The sequence below is a fragment of the Ostrea edulis genome, chromosome 4 (genome assembly GCF_947568905.1).
Source record: "Ostrea edulis chromosome 4, xbOstEdul1.1, whole genome shotgun sequence".
Lineage (NCBI taxonomy): Eukaryota > Metazoa > Mollusca > Bivalvia > Ostreida > Ostreidae > Ostrea > Ostrea edulis.
In genome coordinates, this window is record NC_079167.1 from 1,659,933 (window position 1) to 1,684,101 (window position 24,169).

Here is a 24,169-nt window from a genome sequence, read left to right on the forward strand (position 1 = left end):
GAAACTTTCCCCAGGCAAGAAGCTGCACTAGCTGACGCACATTAACTGCAAATTCTTGGTTAGTTCCTTATGTAATTAACTCTAAGCATAAACATGTTTTAACACTCGATTTTATTCGTAACACCAAAACGTTTGATCCCAGCTTTGTGGTTTAAACGAAAATGACTTTGGTTTACTTTTGACTTTATCATATGTATATGTGATCAAAATGAATCGGTACCCGCGTATATGGAGGCCATATTTTCTTATCTTTCTGATATACCAAGCTAAATCGTGGTAAGTCTTTTTGATATCTCTCTTCTGGTAATACTCATTTGCATGCCTGATATACTTGTTATAAATTTCGTTTGTTTGCTTTGCGTCCCTTTGAGAAATTTTCACTCATATTGAGATGTCACCAGTTCTAGGTGAAATACCACAAATTTAGACCTACACTTAGTGCTTATGGCCAAAGCACTGAGGGTTCTTTGAACGTCTGTCACGACCACAGGCAAATGCATCGCTTGGGGGTCGAATTTACTATATAAAGAGTAATTACTCTTTATATAGTAAATTCGACCCCAAGCGATGCAATTGCCTGTGATCACTTTCATTCATTCTTTATTTCCTCCATGTGGAGATATTGCAATATAAGTTAATATACAATTACATATACATGAATATTACATTTTGAACAGACATATATATATACAAACAAAAAGAATATAGAAGAATAAACATATATACACTACCCTTAAAGTATGTGATGGATAGGGGGCAGATAACGGCATGGTGTCTGACAGCTAGGGAGGCGATACCTGTAACTGATCCAGAGCTCTCTGGTAATGCGCAGCTGCTCTTCGAACAAAATTGAAGTTCAGTAAGCGGAAGGTTTGATTATTGGTTTCGTGTATTGTATACCGCCCCAGAAGAACAAGAAACATTTCATTTTCTGTCAATCCGCGTAACTCTGCACATAGGCGTATGTCAAAACAGTTTGTTATCACGTTCCACCAATTGTTCCTAATAATTGTAGTTGCAGGACATGCGCAAGAGGAATGTTGAAACACATTAGAGAAAGACCTTCCACAAAGAGAACAATTTTGGAATTGGTCCATTGAGCACATATTGGTGCACAGTTTGCATATGAATTTGCAGAGTTCAATTTCCTTGTAGTATTTTGCTAAAAACCAGATAGACGACGGTTTTGAGTCCGAAAAAATTTGTATAAAGGAAAGAGATTCACGGTCGCGCAACATTCGTATTTGATGCCGAGATAGATGCGAGGTCATGACTCTGCCACGTACCATATTCTTCCAGTTCAGCTTCGACGGGAAGGATCCATCCTCCAGAAATTTCCATAAATGGGAAACAAGATCATATGATTGGAGAGTCTTCACAATATCGGGAATAAAACCAGAATGAACATCGCAGAGACTGTACAGATAGGAAAATAGTCTTGCGAGAAATATTGACTTCGTTAATGTTTTTGGATTCAGACGACATAATCTTCCAAAGAATAAAAGTTTCCGCACGTCAATTTCAGCACATATGGGTACAACATTGAAAAGTGATTCGCACATATCTGACCTGCATAACTTTGGTAAATGAAGGGAGTTTTTGCAAATAAAGTGTTGGAATGTGTTAAGTCGAACTTTATCAACAGATGACATGTTGCTCCAGAGTTCACATCCATAAAGCACTGATGGTAGTACGATCGTTTTGTACAAATGAGACATTGTCATTGGGCTAAGAAACTGTGTACCAAGATCGGATAGTGCGAAGTAAGATTTACGCCCTTTGTTGCAAGATTCCTGTATTCTGTCCGAGAGTTTGCATTTGTGGTTAATAACAATTCCTAGATGGTTATAGGACTGTTCGCATGTCACTTTGGAAGGACCTAAGTGCCACGATAATTTGTCTAACTTTGTTCCTTTAGCTCGAAATTGCAAGACGCAGGATTTGGACGCATTGAATGTAAATCGCCATTTACTGGAGTAGTTGTAAGCGATATCCAGCATTTTTTGGAGCGATAGTGGTGATATGCCAATTAATGACAAATCGTCAGCTAAAGAGGGGCAGCTGCTAGGGATATCTAGTACGCCAGTATTTAGACTACCCGACTGTAGTTCATGAATAAGATCATTAATAAAAACAAGGTACAAAAAGGTAGAAAGCATACCGCCCTGTCTAACACCTTGGTTAACAGGAAACCAATCTGATTGGGTTTGGTTTACAATAATTGAACTCACTGTATTTTGGTGACATTGGTTAATAAGTGACCATAATTTACCCCTAATGCCAAGTTCGTATATCTTAAACATAAGACCAGGCCTCCATACCGTGTCAAACGCTTTGCTAATATCAAGAAAACCCACGTAAACATTACTACCTTGTTCCAAATTATGAAAAATTGTTTCATGTAAATTGAACGATGCAGTCAGACAACCTAATTCTTTCTGGAAACCTTGCTGTTGAGTGTTGGGAAAATCTTTCTTGTGTAAAACATACTTCGTAATACGATTGTAGATAACTTTTTCAAAAAGCTTTAAAAAGCAAGGCAATAAGGCTACAGGTCTGTAACTGTTACAGGAATCTTTAGGTTTATTGCCACCCTAAAATAACGGAACTATCAGACCGCGTTTCCAGTAGACGGGGACATGACCACAATTTACAATTGCGTTAAATAACTTTAGAAGACAGGAGATAAGTAGTTTACCACCATGTATTATGTGTTCATTTGTCAACAAGTCATCTCCAGGTGCTTTTCGTAGTTTTAAGGTGTCGATAGCGGTGATTGTTTCTTTTAATGTGATCTTGCCTCCTGGTATATAACCGAAGTCTAGCTCACTTTCGTTTTTTAAATGTTGGAACTTCTCCTCGATTTTCATTTGAAATTCGTTGTCAAAATGATCTTCATCCAGTAGAGTGTAAAGTTTCTTGTAGAGTGTAGCAAATGTTTCCGCTACACCATGTGGATCCGTGTGAATCACTCCATCTTCATCGCAGATCTCAGGATATACTCGTGATGATCTAGGCTTCCTGCGTTTAGTCAACTTCCAGAACAGCCGAACATCAACTTCAGCAGCTTGATCGATATCACTATATACCTTGCGCATATAATTCTCGTGTTCTGTGTCAAGAGCATTACGAAATTTCATAATAGAAGGGAGTCTTTCAAGTGGGTGTAAACGTATAACATACACCGATATAATTATTTAGTAGCATGTTATGAGAAAAATGCGCATTTTCAAACATGTAATGTACAAATTTGATCTTTCTCAAATATATATATATATATATATATATATATATATATATATATATATATATATACTAGCGGAAAAAAGAAACTGCATTATTTAATATATTAAAAAATAACAATGAACAAATTTTATCTTTTGTAATACTGTTAACAAATGTATTCGTTACAACATATAATCCATTAATGTTAACGTAGAATAACGTCAATTTCAGCACACTCGAAAGACACTAGTATTCAAACTTGAATTAACAAAGTTAATAACGCGTGTGACCACCATTTGCATTCACGCATGCTTGACAACGGCGCCTCATTGATGCCACTAAAGTGTTCAGAAATGCTTGAGGGATGTTGTTCCAGATGTTGGTTAAAGCCTGGCCTAAATCAGGCAATGTCACAGGCTGATTTGGTAAACGGCGTAGACGTCGTTCCATTTCATCCCAGACGTGCTCGATCGGCGATAAATAGGGGTAAACAGCTGGCCAAGGCAAGACATCGACATTCTGTTGAACAAAAAAGTCCCTGACTACATGTGCAACATGAGACCTTGCGTGTCTTGCTGCAGAGTGATGTGATTTTGCTGTCTCTGTATGAAGGGTATCACATGGCGCTGAATAATTTCGTCTCGATAGCGTACGCCAGTGAGATTTCCATTGACAAATTTGTAGAGGGGTCCTTCTACGTGCTGTTATTCCACCCCACACCATAAAGCTACCTCCACCGAATTGTCGACGTTGCACAACACAAGCGTTCTGGTACAGCTCCCCAACGCGACGATACATTCTACAACGGACGTCACTGCTATCCAAATGAAATCTAGATTCATCAGTGAACAGAATATTAGCCCAGTCCTGTATTTTGAATCGCAAATGTCGTCTACACCACGCTAGTCTAGCGATACGATGACGTTGAAGCAGTATTGGGCGCACCGCTGGACGTCTTGGTCTGATGAACATTGTGCTCGCGCAGACGATTACGCACAGTTCTTGGACTGATTGGTCGAAGTCCAGGAATGCTACGAGCAGTCAAACTTGCTGTTTGGAAACGATTTTTCAGGTGCACAAGTCTAATATGGTTGTCCTGTTGCCGCGACGTCACACGAGGACGCCCAGAACGTGGTTGATCCCGAGTGTTACCAGATTATTGGAAACGTCTCCATAATGACTGGATGGTGTTTCGATGAACTCCAAAGTGTCTTGCTACGATAGTTTGTGTCCTTCCAGCTTGAAGCATCCCAACAGCACGATTACGTTGGTTTTCGCTGAGTCGTGGCATGACAGAAGGGTAAATTTTGTCAAAACTAAAGTGCTTTCCTTAACGAATAGTGTCCAAACAAACCTTTTACACCTCTTACTCCAAATGTTATTGGCCAGTAAAACTCGTGCGTACGAACACTTCAATAAACAACATGTGTTCACTAACCATGAAAAAGTCCGTGCATCTGAGTCGGGTACTATCCGATATTGTTCAAAAACATCACCTTTATCGATTGTTTACATTTTATAAATATAAAAAATAAATAGAGAAAAATTATACTAAATTTTATAACGCACAGTTTCTTTTTTCCGCTAGTATATATACTTTTCTAGGTAAGAAAACCGAAATATTTGTCTTTTAATAATTAAAAGAAAGAATGAACAGGTGAAAAAAACTTTGAAGAAGAATCTGAAACTGATTAAATAAGCATCAAAACATACAAAAATTCCTATGTTATCGAATATTCTTCACTATACATTTGAAATTTGAAACATGTATTTGCTCTCTCTCTCTCTTTTCTCTCTCTCATTCTCGCTCTCTCTCTCTCTCTCTCTCTCTCTCTCTCTCTCTCTCTCTCTCTCTCTCTCTCCCGGAAATACAGACAACATAGATGAGACAATTGGTTGTCGTGCGACGTGCGTTAACAATTGAACATTTTTAACTTCTTCTTGATAACTACCAGTCCAATTCTTTTCATATTTGGCATGAAGGATCTTTGGGACAAGGGGGACATAAATTGTAAATTTCAGGACTCCAGCACCCCTGGGGCCCTAGGGGCGGGGCAAAAACTGCCCAAAATTGACCAATTTTCAAAAATCTTCTCTACAACCGCACACGTGCAAGAAAAACTAAATGCATAGTGATGTAGAGCAGGAAGGCCTCTACCAAAATTGTAACTTTCATGATCCCCGAGGTAGGGGTTCTGACCCCAGGGCGGGGCCAAACTTGGTATATAGTGTTTATGTGTAAAACACTTAAATAACATTTTCTTAAGTGTTATTGATACTAAATTGAAACTACAATTTATGTAAATGGATATTTAGAAAAAAAACAGGTAGTCCTTTACCAAAATTGTAAATTTGATGATCCCAGGGATAGGGGTTTTGGTATCAGGGTGGGGCCAAAATGGTCAGTTATTAAATGTGTGAACAATAGACATTTTTAATTTCTTCTTAATAACTATCATTCCAATTATTTTCAAATTTGGTATGAAGCATCTGTGAGACAAGGGGGACTTAATTGTAAATTTCAGGATTCCTGCACCCCTAGGGCCTTGTATAAAATCATACTTAGGAATAGCAGAAAAGGATGTACAGAAAATGGTAACATTACACATCTTGTTTTATATTGTTGCTGAACATAAGAATTTAGCTTAGATATTCAGAACTGGAGATTTTATTTCTAGATTTCATAGCCCCTGGGAGTAGTGATACTTTTTCACTAGTACTCAGGTGACCGATAAGGCCTGTGCGCCTCTTGTTTACCAATAGAACCATACATTGAACTTGAATGAATTGTTAAACATCCATGACTGTATCTGTACAAAAATCTAATTCGCAAGGCACACATACGGTTCGCGATCCTCTGGCAATGTAAAAAACAAAAAAACAAAAAAAACCATGAGGTAAATTCTCGGAGGCCTCCGAAATACCTTGAAGTTGTTGAACAGACATGAGGACGTGAAGTTATCTGTTTATAGGTATTTTGATTAGCTGTTGTTTATGGGCCCGGGAATTGATTTTCGTTTATAAAGCATTTTTTTTTACTGCAATTTTATTCATTTTTGTTATCTTTAAAACTGAGGAGTGTTTGTATTTGTTCTCAGGTCTCTAAATAAAAGTCTTATGACTGGACCTAATGTTGGAATTCGGACAAACAACGGAACCATGTTAATATCGTTTTCATCGAATCACAAAGTGAGTAACAAAGGTACAGACTGAAGTGGCGGATCAGGATTTAATGGGGAAGGAATGAGTGCCAAAGGACATGAATTGTGTTCCGAAGGCACGATCCTCCTCGGGAGGAGGTCCCACATTAATGCTTTGATTCAAATGAAGCAAAATGGTGAGGTCTGAGCGATATCATGGAAACAACATACATGCATAAATTATAATAACCGAAACTTCAACACGCATCTGATATTTAAACCTGTGGTAATACCATCAACCATTCAAACTTCCTCTCGCATGTCAAAGTAATAAAATGAAATCATCCACTGAAATTTTTCATTGCATTTAAAATTAAAGAATTGAGAGTCAGTTTATCAATTATCGTCTTACGTGTATGAAAGGTGAAGATAACGAACAGTGATCAATCTCACAATTCCTATACATGTGTTAGTAATACAAAATAGAAAGTTTGGCAAATACGGACCCTTGGATATACCGGAGGTGGGATCAGGTGCCTAGGCGGAGTAAGTATCTCCTGTCGACCGGTAACATCCGCCGTGAGCCCTATATCTTGGTCAGATAAACGGAGTAAGCCGTAGTCAAAATCAGTGTGCCAAGAACGGCCTAACAAATGGTATGAAACACGTCAAGCAGCATTTGAAACAATAATAGGTTGTATTGGCAAACTAGATCATTATAACGACTGTAGAATTTGCTAAATGCTGACCTTGAACAAAACTGTTGAAACCCCTATAGCATCAACTTGCTTGTCAGTAGCGTGCATCGATTTAAAAACTGATCAGACACAGAAAAATCTCTTCCATATCGAATCAGTTGAGATTCTGTGGTGTCCTTTATTTCGAGCTCACAGGGATACATCAAATCGACATATGAATGAAAGCTATCATTGTTAATAGACAAAACGTCATCGATATATCTAAAAGTCGAATTGAAGGTCACAGCGAGAGATTTTTTCTTCTCACGTAGAAGTTTTTGAATAAATTCTGCTTCATATGAATATAAAAACAGGTCAGCTAACAAAGGAGCACAATTCGTGCCCATGGGAATTCCAACAGACTGTTGGAAGACCTGATCACCAAATACCACGAAGATATTGTCAATGAGGAACTCTAGCATATTTTTTATTTCAACTTCAGAGTACTTGTGCGTGGAATCAGAGTGGTGTTTAACAAAGCAGGTTTTTAAATGACTTATGAATAATTTTTAAGAATGTGGTAGTAGTCAATATCCTGTGGTTAACACGATATTGAAACCATTGTATTTTTCTTTCTTTAACTAATAAAAATACATTAGTATTAATGTTTTTTCCATTTATCTTGAAAAATTTGAAATCTTTCATTCCATTTTAATTGGCCTGTAGGCTTAACTTCATTATCATCAAGAGTATCATATTTTTTTTTTTTATTTCCATTTTTGTCTAAAATCAAAGGAATTAAATGTGTTGGAATAAAAGGTTCTGTTAATTTACCCAGTTGATCAATCTTATGATGTTTCATCATTTTCTTTACTACTTTGGTTACACTTAAATATTCTTAAAAAATTGGTTTTTTACTTTGTTATATATAAATGTAAACTTGTTGTATTGCATGTAAAACTTTGATCCCCTATTGTGGCCCATGCTACCCCCGGGGGACATGATTTTAACAAACTCAGCTCTTCTGGCGCAGTGGTTCTTGAGAAGACGATTTTTAGATGATTCCACCCTATTTTTGCATTTTGTGATTATCTCCTCCTTAAAGGGGGGCATGACTCTTAATTTGTAAGAAACTTGAAAGCCCGTCATCCAAGGATGCTTTTTGTCAAGTTTGGTTGAAATTGGCCCAGTGGTTCTGAAGATGAAGTCGAAAATGTATAAAGTTTACAGACGGACGGACAGACGACGGACAACAGGCGACCAGAAAAGCTCACTTGAGCTTTCAGCTCAGATGAGCTAATAAAAAAGAATTTGATACTTTGTCAGAATGGATTAAAAGAATAAGAGGAATATTAAAATCAGTACATACCATCTATCCTTTTGTGTTTAATAAACTAGAAGTGATCAAAGAATTAGATGGGTAATGAGAAATATGCTTTGGTTCCAGGTGACAAAGCTTGTAACAACATCGTCTTAAGGCTCATTATTGCAACTGTATTTCAATCGAACTTGACATTAATTCCACCTTTCGTAATCGTATTAATACTTCAACTGCCCTTTCAAAAGATGCAATTCTTCAAAATCATGCTTCAGTTTTAGACACATTTAATATCAATGGGTCGGATGAATATGAGTTACCGTACCTATTCTGGATTCCTACTACACAAAAACCCTTACAAAGAAAGATACCTTGCTGGATCGAGTAAATATCTACTAAGCCCCTATCATTGCTCCTCACGAAAATATCAACAGTTGTGAAGGATAAACTTCAAACGTACTGTGCCACAACATATGCCAGAAGTGGTGTAAATCAAATATGGATTATCAACATCCTAAAGAACTTTTCGTAAATTTGAAATCGCAAAATTGTTCTCAAATGAACAACATCAAAACGTATGACTTTTCAACACTTTACATAAGCATTCCTCTAGATAAAAGAACTATGATAATACTTTTTGACATCACAGACAGTTGCTTCTTTAACAAAAATAGAAAAAGGAAATATTCGCATTTAGTCATCCAAAAAATTACTTTGTAAAACACCACTCTGATTCCACGCACAAGCACTCTGAAGTTGAAATGAAAATACACGTATGCTGAAGTTCCTCATTGACAATATCTTCGTAATCTTTGGTGATTAGGTCTTCCAAGAGTATGTTGCAATTCCCATGGGCATGAATTGTGCTCCTTTGTTAGCTAACCTGTTTTTATATTCTTATGAAGCAGAATTTATTCAAAAGCTTCTCTATGAGAAGAAAAATCTCTTGCTGTGGCCTTCAACTCAACATTTAGATATATCGACGACGTTTTATCTAAAAACAATAATCATTTAAATTGATATGTTGATTCGATATATCCCTGTGAACTCGAAATAAAAGACACAACGGAGTCGTCCACTTCTGCTTCATACTTAGATGTTTTATTGAAAGTAGACATTAACGGCAAACTGACAACTCAACTGTATGACAAACGGGATGATTTCAGCTTCTCCATCGTCAACTTCCCACATTTATGTAGCAATATTCCATTATCACCTGCATATGGTGCTTATATATCTCAACTGATTCGATATGCAAGAGCTTGTTCTGGGTATAGTCAGTTTTTAAATCGAGGTAAGCTACTGACAAACAAGTTAATGGTACAGGGATTTCAACAGTCTCGATTGAAGTCAGCATTTCGCAAATTTTATGGTCGTTATAACGATCTAGTTCGTCAATACAACCTCGCATTGGATCAAATGCTGTCTGACGTGTTTCATACCGATTGTTAAGCCGTTCTTGGCACACTGATTTTGACTGCGGATAACTCCGTTTACCTGATCAGGATATGGGGCTCACGGCGGGTGTGACCTCCGTGTTTGCCCAACTATCTATTTTGTATTGCTTGTAGGAGTTATGAGATTGATCATTGTTCGTTATCTTCACCTTGCATACAGATCTATGTACATTATGTAGCCAACAAAGAGAAAGTATTGAACATCTATTGTATGAATGTGAACTAGTTCAAATGTTGATAAGGAACGTATATGAATGGATCAGTGACATATTTTCTTTTGATGTTGTAACTTGTAAAAAAGAATATATTCTTGGATGTGCTGAGAATGAAGTTAGTAACATTATTAATTACCACCTTAAATATTATATATATTGTTGTAGATGTCAGAACAAAACACTTGTGTTAAATAGCTTTAAGCTGACGTTGTCAAATGTATACATTATAGAATTGAAATTAGCTATAAGTATAGCGTGTAAAACGTTGCACTATTATACTAATCTTGTTATTCATATTCGAAAACTTGTAATTTATATTCTAAAGCATATCATTCATATTCTAAAAGTTGTTATTCATATTCGATAATTTTATCATTCATATTCAAAAACATATTCTTATTCTAAAACGTGTTATTCATATTCAAAAACATGTCATTCTTATTCAATAAATTGTTATTCATATTCTAAACTTTTCATTCATATTCAAAAATATGTGATTCATATTCGATAATCTTATCATTCATATTCAAAAACATGTGATTCATATTCGATAATCTTATCATTCATATTCAAAAACATGTGATTCATATTCGATAATCTTATCCTTCATATTCGATAATCATATCATTTATATTCGATAATTTTGCTATTCATATTCAAAAGCATGTAATTCATATTCGATAATCATGTCATTCTTATTCGATAGTCATGTCATTCTTATTCGATAATTTTTTAATTCTTATTCAATATAATTTGCATTGTGGGTAATATTATCTGTTTGTAAAGTCTCTGCTCATTGGGTACATGTATGAGAAAACGAAAGTAGATTATGGTGTTACCATATCTGGTGGTAAGTGTACATTCTTTATGTTAGTTAGTGTAATACGATGAACATTTACCAAAAGTTTATCAATCAATAGACATTCATTACCTATGAATGTGTTGCGTACACGTGGTCCAGATATGGTAACATCATAATCTACTTTCGTTTAAATTCAAGTCGTTGAAAAGAAGGGCCGTGTCCCCTTCAAAGGGGAGTTAATCACAAAAATAGGGTGGGTGATTTTAAAAAATCTTCTCAAGAACCACTGGGCCAGAAAAGCTGAAATTTACATGAAAGCTTCCTGACAAAGTGGACATTCAAGTTTGTTAAAATCATGACCCCTGGTGGTAGGGTTAGGCCACAATAGGAGATAAAAAAAATTTAAATGCGAATATATAGGGAACCAAACTTGGCACAAAGCATCCTTAGATGATATTTGTTAATATATAAGGCCATACCCGTTTACAAAGGCATATAATAATGAATTTGTTGTCAATCTTAATAATTAAGTTTGATAATTAATGAATTTTTAGTCTGTACCTTTGAAAAGGTTTTTTTCTGAACTAAGCTGCTTGTATAATGATAGTTTTACTCAAGCTTGTTTATTGCTAGGAACTGCTGCTCGGGTGAGTGATGTGGTCCATGGATCTCTTGTAGACAATGCTTAATCTACAATTTATTTTTATTCATTTGATATAAACCTGAAATCCGTCAAAATGTCTCTAAAAATGGTGACCTAAGTCATTTTCTTCCGATAATAGATGAATCCACACTTTTTAAAGGTTATGTCCCTTGGCCGACATCTTTGGGGGGAAATCCATTTGATTCTCACAACAACCTTTGTGACTTACTGTTTTATATTTGTTATGCTTTTGGTTTGGTTTGGGCACATTTCATTGTCTAGAAAGACCTCTCCTATGTGACAATTAATAACACATAATCCACTCAGTGGATCAATAAGATAATCTGGTTACATAAAGCAGTCGAATTATATCAAGAGACATGCATATACATAAACAAAACAAAACAAGACAAGAACAACAAAGCACAGATGGACAAGCCTATCGTTATTCTTCTATATTGTAATGAGCAAATTATTTCATGCTACTTTTTTAATATTGAGCATATTTAATCAATGATTATACTAACGTTTCGAGTTTATAAACAAAATTTACGCTTTATAATGTAAAGGTTTAGCGTAAGAACGCGTAATGTTGGCGTTATAACGCGAAACTTTCGCGTTTATTAGCGAAAGTTACGTGTTATAACGTAAAAGTTACACATTCAATCGCGAACGTTTCATGTTATAGCGCGAAAGTCACGCGTTTAATTGCGCAAACAAAAACAAAAAATTCAGCTACGTAAATGAGCTCAATATTGTGATTATGTAATTTTCTTGAGAGAAGAAGAAATAATAATTTTTTAGTCTGAGCAGAAACAAATAAATTTAATTTTAGTTTGCAAGTGGGGAAACGCTTTCTCAAGAAACTGATCAGTAGAGCTGGTTTGATATATAGCCTCAGACTTTTCCTAGAAAACTTTCTTTCTGTGATACTTCATTATATCGAAATTGTTAAAAAAAAAAAAACCCGTTTGAACAGAAAAGAGCTATTCGAGAATTTATACAATTACTACTACTACAGTACTCGTTTCTATCTCAATGCACTGTTTAATAGTTTTTCACTTATGTTACAGTCGTATGGTTTGTTTGTGGATGCCATTGAGCGTGGTACTCCGAGAGTCATGCAAGGGTGCAAATACCAGTTGGAGGGGGATAGATGGAATTGTGACAACATTTCAAAGCTGAGGCATGTTAAAATCTTTGAAACAGAGACAAATAAGTTGTTGATATTTGACGCAAATGTTGCATATGACACGAAGACGTGTACTGGTTCTGTACGGCCCAATATCATTTGGTGAAGGTCAGTGGCATTGTCACTAGCGAATACATTTTGAAGGGGAGCGTAGTGAACCAAAAATCGTGCAAAGATGGGTCACTGGCGAAAATAGTAAAAACCATATCTTGGCACAGAAACCTCTAGACATGCAATTTTTTTCTCCTATTCCAAACAAGACTTGAGGAATTTTCAGAAATAAGTTAAGGGTAAAGGTCATAACCGACAGAACTAGGAGTCCAAAACACATTGCCAAAATGTTTCTAAATGATATGTGGTTCATGTGACATTTTTTTAAGAACCTTGCATCTGGACCATTTTGCATGGGTTTTTTTGGCTGAGACAAGCACTTACTGAACACAAAGGTAGATAATCACAAACATGCAAAAATAGGGTGGGGTCATTTAAAAATCTTCTTCTCAAGAACCACTGGGTCAGAAGAGCTGAATTTTTTACATGAAAGGTTCCTGACATAGTGCAGATTCAAGTTTGTTCAAATCACGGGCCCCGGGGGTTGGATGGGGCCACAATAGGGGATCAAAGTTTTACATACAAATATATAGAAAAAAATCTTTTAAAATCTTCTTCTCAAGAACCACTGAGCCAGAAAAGCTCAGATTTACATAAAAGCTTACTGGCATAGTGCAAATTCAAGTTTGTTCAAATCATGGCCCCTGGGGGTAGGATGGGGCCACAATAGGGAATCAAAGTTGCTCATAACTAATAGATAGAAAAAATCTTTAAAAATTTTCACCTCAAGAACCATTGGGCCAAAGAAGATTACATTTGCACGAAAGCTTCCTGACATAGTGCAGATTCAAGTTTGTAAAAATCATGGTCCCCGGGGGTATGATGGGGCCACAGTAGGGTATCAAAGTTTTACATACAAATATACTGTATAGGAAAAATCATTAAAAATCTTCTTATGAAAAATCACTGGGCCAGAAAAGTTTACATGTACACGAAAGCTTCCTTTCATAATCCAGATTCAATTTTGGAGAGAAAAAACCCATGGCCCTCGGGAGTAGGTTGGGGCCACAATAGGGATAAAAGTTTTACATGCGAATACCGGTATATAGGAAAAATCTTTAAATATGAGCCAAGGTGACTCAGGTGAGCAATGTGGCCCATGGGCCTCTTGTTTACGCTTGTATTGGTGAACTATTGAAGCATCATTTAGGTCCTGTGGTAGGATTTGCTTTGTTCACATTGATTGGGACAGTTTGGTCAGTTTCTGAATCGTCAGTGGACCTGCGGATTTATAGATCTCGGCTGAAATGGCGTCCTCCCCAGGAGCTTTGCCAGCCTTATAGCCTTTTCGGTCTCTGTAGCAGAGGGAGGGTCGTCAAGTGTTGTGTCAGTTGGGGTCTGAGGTAGGCGGTTAATTGCCTCATTGCTGATTAACGATGACCTGTTTAGAACCAACTCGAAGTGCTCTGCCCACCTATCAAGAATGCCAGACTTGTCTGTGATAAGTTTGGTTCCATCAGCAGAGATCAGTGGTGATGTACCAGCAGGCTTCCATACAGTGTTCTAACAGCTTGATGTTCTAACGGCCTTTTGACTAATTCATCTGTCCTTCATATACCTCAAATCTGTCTGGACAGTCTGCTTTACTTGGTGTAGCTTTAGCCTGTTTTTCTCTTCAAGCAGCTTGTCTAGGGCCTCATTGTTTTCAGCAAACCAGTCCTGGCGAGAGTGCGTTTTAGAAAACTCTAGAACAGTTTTGATAAATCATCATTGAGTGCGAGCTAAACGCAATAATTTTGATCTTCATAAGCTCTATGAAAGAGTTAACACCCAAAATTGTTAATACCCGCCCATCTAAAATGCGATGATATATTTCTGATTAATAGGGGGAAAAATGCTGTTCTATCGTGAAACGTTGTAATAGTCAAAAGAAATTTGTTTTAAATTGCTTATTTTTTAGGGCTTATTTTGCCACCAAATGTTGAATTCATTTCCCTACATACCTATACAAAAATCGTCTTAAAACACTTAAGTGTTAGTATCCAGTTACCCAGTACGCAGTCGTGGTTTAATTCTGACTACCGGCTAAAACACTCAGTGACCACATAATCCACGGGTCTAGAGTGCTGAGTTTACAGACCACTAGAAAGAACCCTGAATACAGTTCTTTAACCAGGGATACTAAATTGGTCAGAAATTCTTTATCATCGGTAGGCAGACACCTTTCTATTAAAGTGGTGCATTCATGAATATCTTAAAGACAACAGATATAAATGTCAAAGTTAGAGATAGGCGAACACTAACACAGCCTTCTTAGGATAACCATTAATGCGTTTAAATAACATATAAATGTAGATTTCATTATGCAGAAAAACAAGCTGGGCATTCAACGTGAATGACGCCGAAATATTGACGGCTAAATGACATGGAAAAACAACGATAGAGAAAAGCACACCAATTGCCGCCTGTCAGATACGTTTCTAAAAACTTCCCTGTGGCAAAAAGCCGAAAATTCATTCCTTTGTTACTTTAGAGAATCTTGTTTGGGATTGACACTCTTTATTTGTTTCCTTGAATACAAAGAAAAACTATCCAATTAGCCGAAGAATCATGCGTCAACTCGTTAGTTACTTCCGGAAAATTACGTCTGAAAGACCGTCCGTCAGTTTCAACCCTACCACCCTATCATTAAAGCCACGGGTACCAGCATAGAGCACTAGCGAGCACAACAATTCATAAAATAGCTTAAGTTACAGTTCTGTTTTGTTCATGCATTGAGACGGAGTGATTTTGTGGGTGATATCCTCGCCATTTACAATGATCCGGGCGAATCCCTCTGTTCTGCACTAACTGACAGACATTAACTAAAATTCCTTATCAGTTCCTTAGGCCGTGAGCTCTAAACACCTCTTTTTAAAAAGAAATGTTTAACAATCAATTTAAAGTCAGCCCCATTGTAATTAACAGCAGATTTTATTCTTAACACCGAAAGGTTTGATCCCAGCTTTGTGGTTTAAACGAAAATGAAGATGTTAACTTTGGTTTACTCTTGACTTTATCATATGTATATGTGATCAAAATGAATCGGTACCCGCGTATATGGAGGACATATTTTCTTATCTTTCTGATATACCAAGCTAAATCGTGGTAAGTCTTTTTTATTTACTCTTCTGTTAATGCTCAAGTCACATTATACTCGTTCTAGAATTTGCAATGTTGGAAAAAATGGTGATATTTATGCATATTGCATTTATTAACCATTCATAAAATTTTCATACTGTAATTCGTTGATATATATATATAAAGAATAGTTTCCATTTTCACCGTGTCCTCATTGATATCAAAAAGGTTCGGAATATATATTTTTAAATGTATGCTGTGAAGACTTCGGGGAGATGAATTTTATGTATAGTGTACATTTAGCAGTAATGGAATTTTCATAATAGGGGGAGGGGAGTCTTTTCATCTACACAACGTCCGTGGAGATAAGCATGGGCGTAAATATCTAACATACACCGACACATCTAATAGCACGCTATCTTTTGAGAAAAATGTGCATTTTCAAACATGCGATGTACAAATTCGATCTTTTCAAATTCAATGTAGCTACTTTCACCATATGCATACGTGTCTAGGCACGAAAACTTAAACATTTTGTCTTTAATTAAAGAAAAGAAAGAAAATGCTAAATAATGATAATAATAAGAATCCGAAACTAATTCAATAAGCATCAAACTATATTTTTATCCCATTATTTATTAGCAATAATCCGAAAGCAAATTCTTCACTAAACGTGATCATGATCCCTATCTCTCTGATCCCGGAAATACCGATAACAAACATGATTAGCGAAAGATGGGCCGAATATTTTTTTTTTTCATCAATAGCACCATAAATCATACAAGTATTTTAATGAATTGTCAAATATTTATAACGGTATCTGTGTGTAAATCTAATTCGCGTGGCCCACATATAGTCCGCGGTTCTCTGGCAGTGTAAAATTAAAAATCACGGAGTATTTCCTGGAGGTCTGCGGAGTAGCTGGAGGTTGTTGAACAGACCTGACGACGCGCAGTTATCTTTTTATTGTTTCAATGACAATGACCCCCCGTTTGCAAACATCATTTAATTAGCTATTGTTCAGTGGCCCAAGAGTGTGTTTTTGAAAACAATGTTGTTATAACAGTTTTTGCATATAATTCAGCACTAACAACTTCATTGGCGAACTTTTTAATCATAAGTTCTCAATTCGTTTACAAAACATTTTTCTACTGTATGAGGTTATAGTATAACGAATATGATCGTGGTTTTTTTTTTATTCCATCAAAGAATAATATATATATTGGCGTGTTCTTTTTCATATCTGTTTTGTCCTTAGGTCTCTAAATAAAATTCTCATGACCGGACCTAAATTTGGAATTCTGACGGACAACGCAACCATGTTGATACCGTTTTCAACCAATCACAAGGTGAGTACCTTTAAGCTATAACCAATGACGGAATGAGTGCAAAAGACACGATTTTGTGTTCCGAAGGCACGATTCCTTTTGGGGGTTAGGGGGCTTGCCCCACCTTAATGCTGTGATTTAAATGAAGCAAATCCGTGATTTTAGAGTGTTATATGGAAACAAAATATGTTTGTAATCTCAAAGGGATCCCCCTTCCTCCCGCCCTAAATCTACAACTGCATTATACCCGTGAATTACAAAAGCACAACCTAGGGAAATATCCTCTCCAAACTCTCCGTACATTTAGATAAGCGGCATTGCCGTCAGCCACTCATACATGTAAAAGTAATAAAACGAAATCACCCACTGAATATTTTTATTGCATTTACAATTAAAGTATTGAAATATTGAAGTGAATATTATCTTCTTACATGTAAATAATCCACGGTTAAATAGTCTTTGTAGCCGCATTTCCCCCCCTTCATCTTATTTTAATTGGTTGCTTGCAACGTGAATTTTTTTAAAAGGAAATCAAGGAGGACTTTGATTTTACTGAGTTTCCATATAAAGCATAAATCGCATCTTTAAAAAAAAAAAGTCAACAAGCATATGAAATCATTTACAGAAAAGGTTACCTACTGTCAGTGAAAAAATATATACATTTACATGAAAGACACACATACACACATGTATATCACCGAATATTGCTCAACATGCGGGGTGTAGGCTACCGAAGCGGCAAAATAGATGCTGGAGTTTTTGCATAATATCTCAATTTGTGGATATATTTCGCTGGAAAGCATATGGTTACGGAAGAAAGCATTAATTCAGGAATAAATGGAAACAAATACATCCACTGTACACTTCATTTGTTTCGGTGTATATATGCATTCTACATTTAAAAAAAATACATATGAAATTTTCTTGAGAGAAATAGTAATAATAATAATTGAGTCCGGGCATCCCCCCCCCCCAAATCGGTCGAGATGAGGGCACGATTTTGGCCTAACATAAAACCATACAAGATTATAGAGAAAGAAATTTATTCGATTCAATTCTTTTTCTAATTTATGTTACTGAAGGCACTTTCCTAACAGAGTAGATCACTTAGGTTTTAATTCGCTTTCTAATACAGAGTAACTCTATTACGTTTAATTCTCTCTCTAATACAGAGTAGCTCTATTACATTTAATTCTTTTTCTAATGTAAACTGCTGAAGCATTTCCTAATAAGTCAATCTATTATGGTCGATTCTCTCTCTAATATAAATTATTGACATGTATGCGGTGGGGAATTATATTTAAAATACTTTCCACCTCAAGCTCCGTATACACTGTACTAACATCTCCTTCCTCGTTATTCCAAATTCCTATTGCATGCAGCCATTCTGCATTGTCCTTACAAGTAAAAATAGTTGACCAATGTATAAATTGCTACATGTACTTAATCACGACTTTAAAGCACACTAAACTTACAAAATCTCAATCAATATTTAAAAAATAAAATGAATACAAATTTTGCCGTCAATTTTTTAGTCAGTCATTCTAGAAAGTAATTTAACATGTAAATCGTAGACAAAAGTAAACTATGGTGGTCGACAAAATAATGACATCATTTCATCGACCAAAACAATGCTAGCATACAATGTATGTTTGCTCTTGCCAAATCCTGAATTGGCGGCATTATATATACTGACAGTTATGATAATCAGATGTCATTAAGCAATGTATATATTTGGCGTATTGAAAAGTCAAGGCTTAGAAAATGTGCCAAAATCTGGCTGAAACAAAGAAATTGTTATCTTATTTACGAAAATATAGGACAATTTCTTTGTTTGTGACTGATGTCAATCGTGGTGTCTTTGTAAAAATGCACCGTTCCTTTCTAGTTATTTAAAGTATAGTTTGGACAACTTCTCAATTCATTTCAGATTTACGTAATGCCACTGATCACTTATTCTTTAAAGGTTTAAGTAAAGACATCAAACTTCATTCATGAAACTGATCACTTTCAGAACATGAGAAAAAAAGACAATGGTTTTTATCACAGATATCTACTCCGGGTATTTCAAGAATGTGGAGACGTGGGTATTAAGCAATCTCTATTCTTAACCACTGTAATCTGTGTGACACTTTAAGATCAGGCGTATTTCATGTCCTGTCAAGATAACGCTTGATTATTGGAAAAGGCTCATCAACAAATCTGTAAGGTTGTCTCTATTACAACCCCGAGTCTGACATAACCAGTAATAGACGTAATGTGCACAATTTTCATTCATGCACACTCCTACCGATCATTGGGGAGACACATGCAACCACAACAACTTTTGAGACATGTCATGGGTATTTTAGCCCTAATTCTTTGTGTCGAAATAGTACAAACAACTGTTAATGAATCAGTCATTCAGCACAGACTGCGCATTGGCTCTGTATCATACTGTCAGATTGATTACATACGATTTAAAGATCACTAAAACATCAGATTTGAATGAACTGATCATATCATTTGTATCATTATGAAGATATAAATTAGCAGATAAAATACAAAAGATCACTTGAAATCTGTGACGAACACGAATTTTGTATTATGCAACGTAATAAAACAATGTACCAGGTTACCCTTCACATGGCGACATTACAAAATGCAGTAGCCTGCTTGCTTTGATTTGTTCTCGGTGTCGATAATTCGAAAATCAAACAATAATTTGGTTGAGGGTTTTTTCTTCTTCATTTTTTATTCAAACAGTTACAAACACTGAAGAAAGTTGATTGATGAAAAAGCAAACAATCTTAAATAACCATCAATCATCTAATCCAGATTTTATTACAATGTTACAGAAATCCATGACACTAGAGTGATGCTGCTCTATAGCTAGTATTTATACTATTATTTCTACTTTGTCCTTGTAGACTACTCTATCTCAAACTTGTTTTATATCCTTGGTATGATTGCTTTTCCATTATTTTACAGTGGTATGGTTTGTTTATGGACGCCATTGGGCGCGGTGCTCAGAGAGCCATGCAAGAATGCCAATACCAGTTTCAGTGGGATAGATGGAATTGTGACATCACTTCCGCTCCACTTTTGCACAGTGAACAACTTGGAGGTACGAGGAACCTTGTTTCTTAGAAACATACATGTTGTCATGCATGTATGAATCTCTTTCATGATACGATATGGACTCTTATACTATTAATAATCCAATTTGACTTTGTATACGCCATCCGGGTGGGAGCAGAACTTCCAGACACACTCCATACTTTTTATAGCTTGACAAAGAGCACATAACATGTCAGCCATGCCGGAAGACGCGACTAACCCAAACTCATCTGGAAGTTGTTGTCGCATACATGGGTCTTCCGCTATAATAGAAGCAATCAATCAACAATCTACTCATGGTTAAGAAATTACTCTTAGATCTCTATCATATAAGATTTTTCCAATTTGCTTTGAGTATTCGTACACACAACAACCTTTTTCATCATCATTCGAGCACACTTACCGCTAACCTCAGTGGAAAGCTGAGGGATAACATTATTAAAATCCGTAACGGTAGGATCACACCAGTATTTGTTAACGTTGAAAGGATATGAGGTATAGGATGTGAAAAAAGGGTCCGAGCTTATAGGGATCCAGCCCTGGGGTGACTGTGCCCAGAAGACAGGTGCTGGTGGAATTTGGTAACTCGGTACGTGATTTTGGTAGTTTGTGTACACAGGGGTCTGGTGATAGCCCGGGATCGCAGGCCTGGTGTACTGGTTGACGGGAACAAATCCACGATTTCTGTCCCAGCTGTAACGATTCCCATGCTGGTCTACGTAGATGCGAGTGGGGAAACTCTTTCTCAAATAACTGATCAAAAGGGCTGATTTGATAGCCTCGGGATTTTCCTGGAAAGCTTTCTCAAAGTTTTCCCAGTAAACCAACTTACTTTCAGCATCATCTGAAAATAAAATAGAATTCCAAGTCCGTAATGATCAGATGATTAGGTATTTAATAGTGTTGAAATGCTTTGATTTTCCTCTCTTAAATCTGCACCTATCACTAACAAATCCCATACTTTTGACCCTACACTGACGTGTCTGTGACGCATAAGAAGCCTTTGGCGAAACAGTAACACATCCCAGCATTTACGAGATAAACTTGCATAAGTATTTTATTGTAGGAATGAGTCATCCTGCCGTGAACGACTGTCAAGACACGGAATCAAAAGAAAACAAATACTGTAAAAACATGTCTTTTTACAATTCAATTTTATGAACAATTGACTTACGTCAAACATAATATCAAAGACTATTTTTAGATATATATACATATATTTTGTCAATGTACACGGGGAAAAAACTAACGTCCTTGAATGACATCCTGATTATTTAGATAAAAAGCTTCTTAATTTTAGGGTACAAAGAAATGAAACGAACCTGTTTGGCTGCTTATGTCGGGTACATACATGTTGTATGTATGTACATGAATAGGACCCGAGGCATTGTGCACGTTAACTCCACACAACACAATCAAAAATACAGTACACAATGTTTCTAATGAAGTGGCCATAGATGAAAAATTTTCTTCATTGAAATCACAAATTCGATCCCATCAAAGAATATTAAAATATTAAGTTTCTAATAGTCCAAGTCCACTGGAACCTTGAAGTCTCCAACTCCATATCGCCGAGATCCTACCTAATCACGTGATGTCCCGAATGATGTTATAGCATGTGTTATTCAATCGTTTCCGGTTCAATATACCCAATATGTTTGCATATTTATATAACTCCATGTAATAGTGAATGGTACATACACATTATATGCAAATCGGAAGAAAACATAACCTCAAATCAAAAAATAGAATTTGATGAAGAAGAGAAATTGTGACACGCTAATTCAACATTATCCTTAAACATGACCATTGACACTTTATGGTATACAAAACTTTCGGGGACGAAAATTCGAGACTCTGTTGCAATCTTATCCATTATTATCCTCTGATTTTAGCAACAAAGGAGGCAGCTTTTGTTCAATCAATCACATCCGCTGGAGTCATGTACAGTTTGATCCGCCAATGTAGTTCAGGTTCCTACAATGTCTGCAGTTGTGATAAATCAAAGCAAGGGCGGGAAGGTAAAAATTCTGATTCAAAAGCAAAATAATATCATTATAACCCAATTGCTTCTCAGAGACTTAAGAGTTGTTTATCGTTCCTATGTTCTCGAGTCATTGAGAACAATACATTTTAAAAGTGGGAGTTCTATTTAAGAGTTATAAGATGTGCTTTACCTCCTTTTCCCCCTGAACCGAGATTCTATCTATAAATTATTTATAAACGACACTTACAGGAGGCTATGATTGGATATGGGGTGGCTGTAGTGATGATGTGAAAGTGGGAGAAAGGGTGGCCAGGACACTACTAGATACCCTCGTAACGAAACGAGATGGTGCCGCTGCAATGCATCTGCACAACAACATGGCCGGAAGAAAGGTAAGATAAAATCGACTACTGGTAATTAATTAAACGTAAACTATTTCTTGAAACCTCTTTTTAATTAACAATCACATAAATAGATCCGCGTTCTATTGTATTCTATTATCGTTTACAGGCAGTATCAAAATCAATGCGTATGATGTGCAAGTGTCATGGACCTACAGGTTCTTGTTCATGGAAAACATGCTGGAAAGAATTACCAAAATTTCGAAAGATTGGACGATACCTCAAAAGGAGATATTCTTATGGACTGCGACTCGACTTTAACGAGAAATTGAAAGACGAAAATGATCCTAGGCGGCGAAGCATGTTTCCGGTTCTTCCCGGAAGTAGTTTGGTGTACATAGAAAGGTCGCCTAATCATTGTAAAGCAAATAAAACTTATGGAATTAGTGGAACACTGAATAGAGAGTGCTCTCGTCGCCACAAGGCGGGAAAGGTACGTCGTTCTGAGCGAAAAAGTTGCAGGAATTTGTGTCGACGGTGCGGCTATAGTGTGCAAAAAAGAACGGTCGAAATCACCAGCACGTGCAACTGCAAATTCAGGTGGTGCTGTAAAGTTAACTGCGACACGTGTGTTGTTTACGAAGACAGATATTTTTGCGTGAAGTAAAATGTCGTATTTTTGGATACTTCTATTTTTCATTGGAAAAACTGTTGGCAGCTTCTTGCACATTTGAATCGTTCTAAATAACACAACGTGCTGACAGTTGTCCAAAATGTGGTTCAAATAGTCGAGATTAAAGTGTCGACGATTCTTTCATAACTTAAATCTTTGCGAACCAGAGGTAATACTTACAGTATTATATGCACTTGTATATTTGATCATAATTGCAAAATTTCACAGTTCTTTATTACTTTTGCACAGTATACAAGAAATGAAAATAAAGGTTACAATATCAAGTATCAAACTCAAATGTGAGCTGTAGATGTACATACTAGTGACTATTAAGAGAAACCTTATGAAACTAGTGACAACATGTTCAAACACACAAATATAATAGTGATGAATAGAAAAATATGAAAGTTAGTTACCTTTAATAATATGTTACAGTATTGGAAAATAAAATGCACTTGTGTAAAACGTCTTTGGTTAGAACAGTATATACAGTGATTAACATTAAACGGGAAATATTCAAGACAAGCTTGAAATGATTTTCTGTTCAGTTTTCGAGACGGTGAGATCGCCACCAACAACAAAAAAAATTCCCATGTCCACTGAATTAAGCGAATGTTGGCGCTCCGATCATTAGCTAGTTCTACACCTACAATGTTCTTGTTTTGTACACGGTACTGTTATTCAGATGACGACCTTTCCTCGTACACTGGGTTGGTGCGACTGGCGTTTCTCTTTCTGTCTTCTTTGTGGTGATGAAGATCACTAAGAATGTGTACTTCCGATCCTCGTCTGTTCTCAGTAATAGTGGAAATCACGGAATTCCTCGTGATGCCATTGGAATTAGTTGAAATCCGTTTCCTTCGGAATATGCTGTTGATGAGGTATTTCACTCCACTCCTGA

At 36.3% G+C, this 24,169-nt stretch overlaps 3 protein-coding genes across 10 annotated transcripts in view; 1 reads left to right on the top strand and 2 right to left on the bottom strand.

Moving 5' to 3' along the window:
• On the top strand, positions 1–23,733 carry LOC125670181 (protein Wnt-8b-like). 6 transcript variants are annotated; one of them, XM_048905187.2, is made up of 9 exons: positions 69–276; positions 6,324–6,414; positions 12,551–12,663; positions 17,099–17,189; positions 20,139–20,274; positions 21,334–21,393; positions 22,163–22,288; positions 22,504–22,646; positions 22,765–23,733. In XM_048905187.2, exons 1-9 carry the CDS (start codon positions 209–211, stop codon positions 23,260–23,262), a joined length of 1,326 nt encoding a protein of 441 aa, XP_048761144.1. In that variant the 5' UTR covers positions 69–208; the 3' UTR covers positions 23,263–23,733. The 6 variants fall into 6 exon arrangements, with proteins under 6 accessions (XP_048761145.1, XP_048761144.1, XP_048761147.1 ...); XM_048905188.2 differs by lacking the exon at positions 21,334–21,393 and having other exon boundaries at positions 1–276; XM_048905190.2 differs by lacking the exons at positions 69–276; positions 6,324–6,414 and adding an exon at positions 6,461–6,562.
• On the bottom strand, positions 19,877–21,913 carry LOC125670183 (uncharacterized). Of its 2 annotated transcripts, none has more exons than XM_048905198.2 (3): positions 21,590–21,913; positions 20,671–21,111; positions 19,877–20,530 (listed from the first exon to the last, which is right to left on the bottom strand). In XM_048905198.2, exons 1-3 carry the CDS (start codon positions 21,720–21,722, stop codon positions 20,361–20,363), a joined length of 744 nt encoding a protein of 247 aa, XP_048761155.1. In that variant the 5' UTR covers positions 21,723–21,913; the 3' UTR covers positions 19,877–20,360. The 2 variants fall into 2 exon arrangements, with proteins under 2 accessions (XP_048761155.1, XP_048761156.2); XM_048905199.2 differs by lacking the exon at positions 21,590–21,913 and adding an exon at positions 21,229–21,362.
• The window catches only part of LOC125670474 (substance-P receptor-like), a 16,677-nt gene continuing 15,992 nt past the window's right edge, over positions 23,485–24,169 (bottom strand). For both annotated transcript variants that reach the window (XM_048905667.2, XM_048905666.2), the window contains one exon: positions 23,485–24,169. This exon is cut by the window's right edge and continues 100 nt beyond it. In XM_048905667.2, the coding sequence (XP_048761624.2) occupies positions 23,946–24,169 (224 nt within the window). In that variant the 3' untranslated portion in view covers positions 23,485–23,945.